This window comes from Megalobrama amblycephala, linkage group LG4 (assembly GCF_018812025.1).
Source record: "Megalobrama amblycephala isolate DHTTF-2021 linkage group LG4, ASM1881202v1, whole genome shotgun sequence".
NCBI lineage: Eukaryota > Metazoa > Chordata > Actinopteri > Cypriniformes > Xenocyprididae > Megalobrama > Megalobrama amblycephala.
The window spans coordinates 49,516,842-49,529,094 of NC_063047.1; the positions used below are offsets into that span (position 1 = coordinate 49,516,842).

A 12,253-nucleotide genomic window follows, 5' to 3' on the forward strand; every position below is an offset into this window, starting at 1 on the left:
TGCTGGTTACGTGCGTATCAAAATTCTGTTACACATGAACTGTTATCATTTACATGCATGGAGCGTCTCAAACTTAATATTTTGTGCATGTTTTGTGAGTTTGGATTAATTATAACGTTCATCTAGAAATGCAGTATGTGCCATTTCACCAGATTTGTGAGGTAAAGTGAGCGGTGTAAACACTGCAGTGTAAACGCCTAAACCTGTTAACATGACGAAAAAAGCTCGAGAATGAGTTCAATTACAGTTACCAGACATAGTGTTCAGTGATTTATTTCTTGTTTTATTCAATAAAGTTCTTTCACATACCACTGTGGATAAATAATGCTATAATGTACAACCCACGAAGTACCTTTTGACAGATGGTGCTGTTTTCTCACTGAAGTTTGGTCCGTCGTCTTTTGACTGGTCACTCTTCACAGACACAGAGCTGGACACATGTAAGCCTGATCTTACACTAATGACACAGTAGAGGAAGGGGAAAAAAACACTGACTGTGACTGTGGCATTTGCACAATAGTTATGATAATATAGACACTTCTTTTATATATTTTAATGTTTAAAATTTGTGTTAATTTATAACACTACTTAAAACTTTTAATGCTACACTACTGTTAGAAAAATATTAATAATTTATTATAATTGATCATGTTATTTATTATAATAATAACTGCTGCTGTGAAAGCAATACAGCAGCTGAGATTTAATTCAAGTTGTGTTCTTCACAGTAAATATATGAAACTTCAGCAGTCTTACCTCTGTTTCTCTGAGAAACTCATCTTAGAGGGAGAGTCATTTCCTCACTCCTCTGACATTACTGCAGCTAAACTGCCACTGAAAACAGATCAGCACTGGTTTGTGAAAACAATTAGTTGTCCAGTCTGACCTGGAGATGACAATATATAACTGAATTAATAATTAATAACATGCCGGTTCTTCTAGAAAATAATTATGAAAAAACCTATATAAATTAAAGTGGTTTACAAACAAATGTATTGCCATCAAGAATAACAAATGGGACTGACGAATGGCTCAAAATATAAGTTCATTAAAGAACAGTCATTTACACTGTACTTAAAACTTTTAGTGGGAAAACAGAACCCAGTTTGCTACTTTCTGTATTGCAGTTTTTACAACCCTAATTGTTTTATGAATTGTCAAATTGGTCGTTTATCTTTACTTCATCACTATTTTCAAATGTGCCTAAAATAACTGAATGAGTATAATATATATAAATATTATTGCTATTTGAACTTTTAATTAAAGCAGAGTTTTATTACATTCTTTAAAAAAAAAAAAAAAAGAAAAGTAACTACTTGATTTCACATTACAAAATCAACTGCCTACAATAGAAGAGAAAATGGGGAAAACCAACAGAAATTAATTTGTTTTCAAATGTTTCTCAAACTTCATGTTAACATCCATACAGTTCTAAATATTTAAGTAATTTCTGGCAACTTCTCCGCCTAAATCTTTTCGGAGGAGCCTTAAGAACCTCTGGACTAAGAAAAAGTATTCTGTAGCCTAACTTCAAATTTAAATCACTCTTAGCCTACATACACACCGTGTGCAGTGTGCAGAATTATTAGGCAAGTTGATTTTCTGATCATATTTTTTTTTCTACTATTATTTTTTTATTTAATCATTTATAAAGTGATATATAATTGTTCATGAAGGCTGGAAATGAAAAAAGCCTTATATTCAGGTGTGCATAATTATTAGGCAGGTTTACTTGTACAGGCAAATCAAGCCAAAAAAGAGATTTAACTCAGACTGAAAAGTTAACATTTATTAAATTCTCATGAGATGGATGCAATACTAATGCAATACTACAAATTGCAAGGCATGACCACTGGACAGTGAAACACTCATTGGGTCAACAGGGTCAGACAAAAACAGGTAGAGAAGAAAAGACACATGTTAACTGCAAAAGAATTAGGAATTAAGGTGAAGAAGTAAGTGTGAAACCATCAGGAACCCTTTAGTCTCCAGAACCACCATTTTCACGATCTTGCCGTATAAGGTTTGGGAGTTCATTTTTAGTCCATCTCCTATCCTGAAAAGTCTGTCTTGCAGAGATGGACTAAAAATGAACTCCCAAACCTTACTGCCAGATTCTGGAAGATTAATTCTTCAAACACAAGAGGATGTGGTGCTGGTCCTTCAAGAGTCACTCTCAATCTGTCTGTCTAAAGCCTTTAAAAAAAACAGCATTCATGTATTTTACAACACTTCAGCATGTGATTCTTAAGTGGGGGTCATTTTTTAGGTTTCTTTACCTAACCTAAGTCTCTGAGATCCTGACACCTTGCACTTCTGGAGACTCCAGGTAGGATGCAGTTCTGGAAAATGATGGTGCTGGAAGACTAAAGGGTTCCTGATGGTTTCACACTTAATTCTTCATCTTAATCTTAATCTTAATTCTCTTGCAGTAAACATGTCTTTTTTTCTCCACATGTTTTTGTCTGACACTGCTGACCCAATGAGTGTTTCACTGTCCAGTAGTCATGCCTTAACTTTGCAATTTCTAGTACTGCATTAATATTGCATCCTTCTCATGGGCATTTAATAATAATTAAATCTCTTTTTTGGCTTATTTTCCCTATACAAGTAAACCTGCCTAATAATTGTGCACACCTTCAAGAACAATTATATATCACTTGTAAATGATTAAATGCAAAATTAATAGAAGATATTATGATTGATTTGGTATTGGTAAAATGTGATTGGAAAGAAATTTGATCAGAAAATCAACTTGCCTAATTCTGCACACGTTGCATTCATATAGCCTATATGACCCTTTGACCCCCATAGTATTTTCTTTTCTGTACTATTGAAGTCCATGGGAACAAGCAAGCTGTTTGTTTACCCACATTCTTCAAAATATCTTTCTTTATGTCCATCAGAATCAAGAATTTCATGCATGTTTAGAAAGACTTGAGAGTAAGTAAACGACAGAGTTAAGAACTAAGAGTATTTCCTTACCATCACTGCACCTGTACCTTGATAAATACAGTTATCTTTCATGTGATCATTATTTATGTTCACTATTGTGTTATTTCACAATGCTCCTAAAATAATTGATGAATTGAGCAATTATAGATATACATTGAATATATAGGCTAATGTTTTACTATTTAGTCATTTAATCAGATTTTCGTTATTACTTTGTCAAAAAGCTAAACTCACCACTGAACATCTGTATGTCGGTGTTTATCTGCCTGTCGAATTCTAAAAGTAGTATTTAAAAATACTTTACATTTCGCCTTGTCACAAAACAGCAGCCACGTAGAAAACAACAGAAACAATGACAAATTCGTTTAAAATATCGCTTTCTAGTTGACTTTGTTTTAATCAGTTCTAAGTAGGCCTAGTAAAAAAAAAAAAACTTCCGCAGTGAAAATAAGTCTTCTTTGAATCTAACATCGAATTTAAATCACGATTATATAAATTACATCTGTATTATTCTACCAAATAAGCGAGGAATTATTAAAAACTTACTTGCAGTCGTGTAATAGGAAAAGAAATTAGATTTGCAAACCTTTCTATTTTCTGTACGTATCGCTAGTCACATACGATTCCAAAGTCTATGGAAGGCCGTTTCAGCATAAAAACGTTCCAGCGTTACTCGTCGTAATTATATTTTTACTTGTAACAATTAAATTAAAGAGCTCTATAATTTAATTTTTACTAGTAACAATTGCAATTATAGAGCTCTATAATTCAATTTTTACTAGTAACAATTATGATTGTAGAGCTCTCTAATTGAATTATAGAGCTCTGCAATTATATTCTTACTAGTAACAACTGAATTGTAGAGCTCTATAATTCAGTTTTTACTAGTAACAATTCCAATTAGAGAGCTCTACAATTCATTTATTACTAGTAAGAATTCAATTGCAGAGCTCTGTAATTCAATTGTTACTAGTAATAATCCAATTGCAGAGCTCTACAATTCCACTAGAGAGCTCTCTAATCCAATTGTTACTAGTAAAAACTGAATTAGAGAGCTCTCTAATTGTAATTGTTACTAGTAAAAACTGAATTAGAGAGCTCTTTAATTCAGTTCTTACTAGTAACAATTCTAATTACAGAGCTCTATAATTGTATTATTACTAGTAAAAACTCCTATTCATGAGATGCAAAACAGATTGCAGATTTCCCGCCTACAAAAGCGAGTTTCAAAATAAAAGCCCTGTAGCGTGGTTCTAAAGTATCCTGCAATATTTTACAGACTTAGGTAACATATTAATCATGTTCACATTAAAGCAAAATTAAGATGATGCCTGAGATGAAAGCCTATATTTAGTCGTTATATTCATTCACCTTTGTATATTGGTAAAGCTAAGAGCCAAGAACACTCCATGCCACTGGACATAATATAGGGTGAAATGCCCTAAGCCACCCAAAGTGTTTTGACAAACTTGATATTAAGGAGTATAAATTCATTTTAAATATTTACAGTGTTTAGTATTGTTATGCAATAATAGAATGATTATCGCGGATATCTAATACAAAATAAACACCTCTAGTTGATTATCAATTTGTGTTAATAATAGGCGATTTGGCGCTGGGATGTGTTGTTTTTGAAATTATGTTGTTGAGTGCTCGTTGTCACTGTTATCAGAGGCGCGTGCAACAGGGTTCACAGCGCTCGTGCACACGGATTAGCACTTCATTCTATCGCTGTTGCGGAGACTCTCTATTCGATACGTTGAAATCACAAAAAAACAAAATACATATAAACGTGTCCCTGCTCTTGATATACAATCACTGATGAAAATCTTTGGTTTTAATGAGAAAAAAAACTACACATGGTTGGATTAGAACCGGGAACCTTTTGCATCCTAAACGGAGAAACTGCCACTAATCCATCAGGACATCCAATTATCAAAGGCGGATCGTCGTATTTATTAACTAATGTACATACTCTCGAGACTAACGACATTGTATTATAGCAGATGTAGGAAAACTATCATATTTGAACACATTTATAATTTTAATATCATATTATTATTATTATTGTAATAATAATACAACATACCCCCCCCCCCCATACACATTCTTGTCCCACCCACATTGTAAAACAAAGTTACGCCACCCCAGTTGAATATGCATAAGGCACGATTAGCATAATGATATGTCGCCGAATACAGAGCTCTGTAATGCAATGGACTATATGCACGGCTACTTCCTGGTTTTAAGTAAGCCAGCTCAGTTACTTCCGGTCAACTGCCAAAAATCAGCTGTGCGTGAAGATGACTTTCTATACTCGCTCTCTTCGGGATTTACCTCACGTAACGTTAAACATAAATAATGTATACCGCCTTATTCAAGACAACTCCAAGGCTTCTTCCAGTAAGCGGGAAAAAGGATTTAAGTTGTACATATCCAGTTATATTTATGACTATGAAGGTAAGTTATCGATTATCAAGAATGCCATTATGTTGTTTACTAGATAGCATCGCTTAAACAGTTACGATAGTGTGTAGTTGTGAGCATTTAAATGTACAATTATGTGTCTGTGTACTCTCCTGGGATTACCAGGCTCTACATTTAAAATTATATGTTGTTAAATAACATGAAATGGTATGTTAATACTGCTATTGTTGCTTACTTAAAGCTGCAGTCCTTAACTTTTGTTTTGTTTTCAAAGTTTATAAAATGTATATAATAAACGAGTACATCATGAATCCATTTTTCAAACCGTGTTTTTGTCTTATCCTGAATCACAGCGGTATACCTATAATAGGTGTTTATATTCAGACTATTTTAGGCCGGTTGGGTCGTACTGCGGAGTAGCACAGTACCTGCGTGACTCGCCATAGACATAAACAGAAGAGAAGTATGTTCTCCAATGTTCTTTCGCAAGGACTGCCGCTTTAATGTACACAAATAAAAAAATAAATAAATGATGTACGCTTATCTGTATGACCATAAAGAACTATAGGCCATTAAGATTCCTCTGCTGAGGAACAATCCAAGTGAGTGCATGTGCTTTGATATTCTATGTGTTATTATTTTGTTTCTCAGTTTCTGACAAGAACGAGGCAGGACAGGTTTCCGTGAGGGCAAAATGCTTCAGGTCGATGAGGAAAAATGAGAGATCACACAACTTGAGTGTAGGGGAATGAGATCAGGTTCAATGTAATAAGGTTTACAGTGTCTGCTCTCTGGGAATTAAATATTATTTGTTTTTGTTTGTTTTGTTTTAATACAGATAGTGATTGTAATAGACAGGCTTACTGGACCGCTGGACACTCAGTGTTTTCTAACAAGTATTTACATAGTAATGTAATGCCTACTATATAGGTCTAATATGATTCCCATAGAGCAGAGTTGTTTGGCTTGCCAACATTTGACACTGTAGCCCAAGGAAGGTTTAAACACTAGCTACAGTGTAAACTAGGATAATTAACTATTAAATTTATCATTTATTCCGTAATACCACAATGACTATGATTGTCTAGATCCTAAAACACCTAGGATATATTTTTAATTGATATATCTATTTTGTTTACAGGTTGTTCTCAAACACTCCAAGCCTGTTGAGCTGTTGGCCTATCAGTGCTCATGTGTGGCAGGGCTTGCTCTATGTAATCATATTGCAGCATTGCTCTTCCAAACAGCACATTACAGCCAACAGGGAGCGACAGCTGTCCCCCCTACTCACAGCTGCACAGGGTCTGAGCAGCAATGGCATAAACCCAGGACTCAGGTGATGTTGGTCAACACTATCACAATTAATACATTATTAATTTAACATTATATAATATTTTGCTACATCTTCTTTATGGTGTAAGTTTTGTTCTTGCTCTCATTTCAACTCGCAACAACTTCCAATAGCACAGAGAGTGCAGCATATTTTGAGAATAGTAATCATTGATCTACACTAAACTACATATAGCACAAAGTAAATAAGTTCTTATACAACATTCATTTACAGGGCTTTAAGCCTGGCCCAACCAATGAAATGGTGATATTGTCAGCTAGGCCCAAGGAGAGAAGATTAGCAGAAGGCATCAGGTAAGGTGTAGGAATGGAAAGTAGTTTTACCACATTTACTACATTTATTGAAAATATGTATTAAAATGTAAAATAGTATTTTTTTCCCCAGACTGGTTTATGATCTTTGTTATCTGGACTGAACATTACATGAACCTTTAATTAACACTGTGTACATGTGTTATATGTATGTTTTCAGGAGCAACCTGTATAAAGCAGCCTGTAACCTGACCTGTGGCCTCCCAGACATGTCAGTTCTGCGGGTGAATGATATTTACGAAGGCATGTCAAGAGAAACTGCTCCTTTAATAACCACCATGGGGATTTCAGGGGATGTGCCTTTGGTGGACAGTGTTTTTGGAAAAGTCCAAGAAGGGAGTTTACTCTCTTATCAACTTCCAGCATGGAGCCCTCCAAAGACCTGTCCACATACCACCGCACCACCACGACCATCTTTACCCCTTGATGGCTACTGTCTGGGTCCCTCAGAGTGCTGTTTTGTGTTGACTCACCATCAGCAGCTACACATGACTTCTCTAGCAACAACAGAGGTCATGGCACACCAAATTGAGATGGGCACAAGACAACAAAGCTCAATGAAAGAATGGCATTTATTGAGAAAGCCACGTGTGACTTCTTCTAGATTCAGGTAACTGTAAACTATGTGGCATTCAGCACATTTTGTTTTCTCATTTAAATACTCACTTATTGTCATCTCATTTAAATACCTAAGTTGTTTTTATGTGTATCAATTTATTTATAGAGAAGTTTGCCATGTGAGAGGGCAGTCCTCAGCGGAGAGTCTAGCAGTAAGAATTTTGCGGTCTGGCTTTCAGTCTGCAGAAATGAAGAGGGGCCTTCAGATGGAGCCCAAAGCTATTGAAGAGTACTGCTGCATTCAGGAGGTAAATCACTACCCTTGTGGTTTTATCATCCACCCCGATGCACCTTGGCTTGGCTCATCACCAGATGGGTTGGTGTATGACCCTAAAGCGAATCCTGTGTTTGGACTGGTGGAAGTTAAGTGCCCAAATTTGAGAAGTTATGTGGACTGTTCCTACCTTAGGGTCTCTGGTGGAGTGCTACAGCTCAAACAGTCTCATACTTATTACTGGCAGGTGCAGGGCCAACTACTCATTTCCGGATTAAAGTGGTGTGATTTTGTTGTATACACTGAAGACGACATGTTCATACAAAGAATATACAGAGATGAGGGAGTCATTGAAACAATCAAGCAAAGGGTTGATTACTTTTACTTTTACTTTTATCTTCCAACACTTATGGCTTGAAATGTTCAGCTATTCAGTTATTTCAGTCCATTCAATCAATCAATTTCCCTCAATTTGTACATATCTTTTGGCCCATGTTTTATTTTGAACTGTTTCCATAAAGGTACAGGTACTACAGGATCTGTTGTCAACTTATTAAATGATAGATTTTCCTATACATGTTATTATTATTTGTGTGTTCTAAATTTATACTTCATTAGTACTTAGTGTGTGTGTATATATATTCATTGTATATATGGAAATGATTCAACTGTGTATATATGGGAAATTATTTTTTGTCACATGCATGAAATACAGTCTTTTACATTATAATGTCATAGTAATGGAAATGATGTAATGAGATGTACATATGTAATCTATTATTTATTAAATTACTTGTTCATATGAATGTTATTGTTTTTTTAAGGTAATAATTCATTAGTACCTGAAAATAGTATTTTATAACTATTGTTTGAAATGATCAGAATGAAATACACAAACAATTGCTAACAACATAAAGAAAGGGATTAGACATGTCAAATCATTATAACTATTTATTATGTAAATATTTACTGTGCATGAGAGTAGTATTCTTTTATTACAGATGACTTAAAAGCACTTGAAATAAAATAAAGTACATATAAAATGCAAATAATTCAATAGTTATATGTTCAAAGAATATGCAATGTACAGCAGTGCATAAATAACATGAGGTACTATAAAATGCAATTTATAAAAAGTAATATACAAAGGTACATTTAAACAAAGTAGTTACAAAAATGTAAAATATATTAACATTTGTATAGGTAAACAAACAATAGATAGATACATTGCTAAAAGTGAACAACAATTCTCAGGTCATTTGTATAGATTTTCTAAAAACAAACAATTTTAACAAAGTGGCTGAAAAAAAAACTATTGTAACATTTTGGCAAACAAATTGTGAATTTATATATATTATATATATATATATATATATATATATATATATATATATATATATATATATATATATACTATTTACAGACACAATACGTGTTTCTCTAAATAGTTTTTATATATATATATATATATATATATATATATATATATATATAATTCACATTTTGGCAAACAAATTGTGAATTTATATATATTATATATATATATATATATATATATATATATATATATATATATATATATATATATATATATATATATATATATATATATATATATATATATATATATATATATATATATATATATATATATATATACTATTTACAGACACAATACGTGTTTCTCACAGAACACAAGTGCTACTCTGGCTTCTTTGCCCAAGCCTTTACAAGAGGTCCGTTTTCATAGTTTGTCAGGAGACATGCAACAGCATACAGCTGATTAATGTTGCCAAAAAGCCGAAGTGGAATCTCTGTGTCAAAGAACTTGTGTTCCTTAACACGGCGTATGAGGCGCTCAACGTGTACCCTGAGGCGTGCAATTGCTTGAGTCTCCCTGACCTCACAGGCAGACATCTGGGATCTTCCAGAGAGAAATGCTGGCCTATAAATCTTGCAAGGCACAAGGTCATCAACAAGGAAACCACGGTCAACCATGATGGCCATCCCAGGTATCAAAAGAGAGAGAATTCCGGACTCTCTGGTGATCTGTTTATCACTGATGGAACCAGCGTACAGTGAAGAGATAAATGTGACCGCCCCATGAGGAGCCACTCCAAGCAGCCCTTTGAGAGTACAGTGGGACTTGTATGTTGAGAACATTTCACTTTGGAGAAGAGGTGATGAAGGGCACTGGCACCTCAACTCCGTGCAGTCCAGGATGACAGTGGTGTCTGCATAGTCCTTAAACTCAGCTGGCAGATGTTCCCTGATTTTCTCCTCTGGTATCCAGATCCTCACAGACCCTAGCACAGTGTACAGAAAGTTGCTCCACGATGTGATGATCCGACTGACTGTTGACTGGTGGACTCCATACCGGTCAGCAAGGTCACGCTGTTTTGAACCCAGAGCAAGGTAGTTGAGAAACATGAACATCTCATCAATGGGCTGCAGGGAACGAGTCTGTTCAAAAGAAATAGAAATTACATTGTTTCTCTCAACTTCCTTGATCTTTGTTAAGTTGTATTGTATGGTCCATGTAAATAAATAACTACTTACTACAGTGGAACTTGGCTCTGTAAAGGTGCCTCTCTGTGCTTGTGTCACACTGATCATAGATGGCAGCGAGGGCTCTATTAAGGCCCAGAATCTCATCAGAAGGTCATAGGATGCAAATCTATAGTAATACAATTCAGATATTAGCATTTAAATCTTGAATTGGTGTATACTATAAAATTACTTTGATGCATTGCATACATAGATATAGATATATATACACACATTTATATATATATATATATATATATATATATATATATATATATATATATTTCAAATATATCTATCAGCCTCTCTCTATTTCTCTCTTTCTTACACACACACACACACACACACACACACACACACAAATTGTGCATTTACGTCATCCAAGTCACTTTAGTCGAAGTTTAATCATTAAACTTTTTTTCATTAATGTCTGTAAACTTTAGTCCATTTACCCCTACAATCTCTAATCTGAGCCTGCTGGACATCTTACCTTGTGAAAAAACGTATGTCCTTGTCTGAGGCAACAAAACGATGAATCCCAAAGCGCTGATTCATTGTCAGCTTCTCGACTTGTTCCTTCAGCTTGAGAATCTCCTCTCTGAGAGACATGTTGTCATCAAAGGCTAAATCGACAACTGCGGGATCTGGAGCCGAAGCGTAGTCGTGGTCCACGAGCATATCAGCCTCCTCGCCCGCGGTGTCATCGTCCGGCGGCGGCCGCTCTCTTCTCTCCCATACCCCCGGTCTTGAAGTGGGAATGGTGAAATCGTTCCACGCAAACAAAGTTGGAACAGCTCCCTTGATTAATAGTCGTCTCCCTGTCTCGGACACTGGCTCACGAACATCCTCCTTTTTAAAATGCCGGCTACATACTCGTGTATGGGGACTTACTGTGAAGTTGTCCCTCCGGATAGCGACAAGCCATTTTCGCCTGATTTCCGCGTCAGATGGAAATGTGTGAAAACTAAGTACTTTGTTGTACTTACTCGAGGCTTGACACAGAGGCACACAACAATGTTCAGCTGTAGTGCTGTCGGTTCGCTGAAATTTAAACGTTTTCTTACAAGACATATCGTTATCGCTTGGTAAAAAAAATATCACCTCAGCGGTATGATAGCGGAAGTGACTGAGCTGGCTGAGATTTTAGCGGAAGTATGGAATCCTCCCCGTGTGCATATAGCCTATTGTTACTAGTAAGAATTGCTATTGTAGAGCTCTGTAATTCAATTTGTACTAGTAAGATTGCAATTACAGAGCTCTCTAATTCTAATTGTTACTAGTAAGAACTGAATTATGGAGCTCTGTAACTTAATTCTTACTGGTAACAATTCAATTAGAGAGCTCTGTAATTCAATTATAGAGCTCTATAATCAAATTGTTACTAGTAACAATTGAATTAGAGAGCTCTATAATTTAATTATTACTAGTAAGAATTGCAATTAGAGAGCTCTACAATTGAATTCTTACTAGTAACAATTTGATTATAGAGCTCTATAATTGAATTACAGAGCTCTCTAATTGAATTGTTACTAGTAACAATTATGATTAGAGAGCTCTGTAATTCAATTGTTACTAGTAACAATTACGATTAGAGAGCTCTCTAATTTAATTGTTACTAGTAACAATTGAATTAGAGAGCTCTGTAATTCAATTATAGAGCTCTGCAATTACACATATCTTTAATGTGTATTTTTACTAGTAATAAATCAATTGAAGAGCTCTGTAATTCAATTGTTACTAGTAAGAATTCAATTAGAGAGCTCTATAATTGTAATTGTTACTAGTAAGAATTCAATTAGAGAGCTCTATAATTGTAATTGTTACTAGTAA

The 12,253-nt window shown here is 34.8% G+C and overlaps 1 protein-coding gene across 1 annotated transcript; it reads left to right on the top strand.

The window, feature by feature from the left end:
- The first annotated feature begins 5,896 nt into the window (after positions 1-5,896).
- Positions 5,897-8,570, top strand: LOC125267804. Its single transcript, XM_048189769.1, has 4 exons — positions 5,897-6,718; positions 6,947-7,026; positions 7,205-7,654; positions 7,769-8,570. The coding sequence occupies exons 2-4, from the start codon at positions 6,974-6,976 to the stop codon at positions 8,292-8,294; spliced, it is 1,029 nt and encodes a 342-aa protein (XP_048045726.1). The 5' UTR covers positions 5,897-6,718; positions 6,947-6,973; the 3' UTR covers positions 8,295-8,570.
- Positions 8,571-12,253: the final 3,683 nt, after the last annotated feature.

Excerpts from the sequence above, each read along its gene's own strand:
- LOC125267804 (XM_048189769.1), top strand. The coding sequence starts at position 6,974 with ATGGTGATATTGTCAGCTAGGCCCAAGGAGAGAAGATTAGCAGAAGGC. Across the intron at positions 7,027-7,204 it reads AGATTAGCAGAAGGCATCAG|GAGCAACCTGTATAAAGCAG; the intron begins GTAAGGTGTAGG and ends GTATGTTTTCAG. Across the intron at positions 7,655-7,768 it reads GTGACTTCTTCTAGATTCAG|AGAAGTTTGCCATGTGAGAG; the intron begins GTAACTGTAAAC and ends ATTTATTTATAG.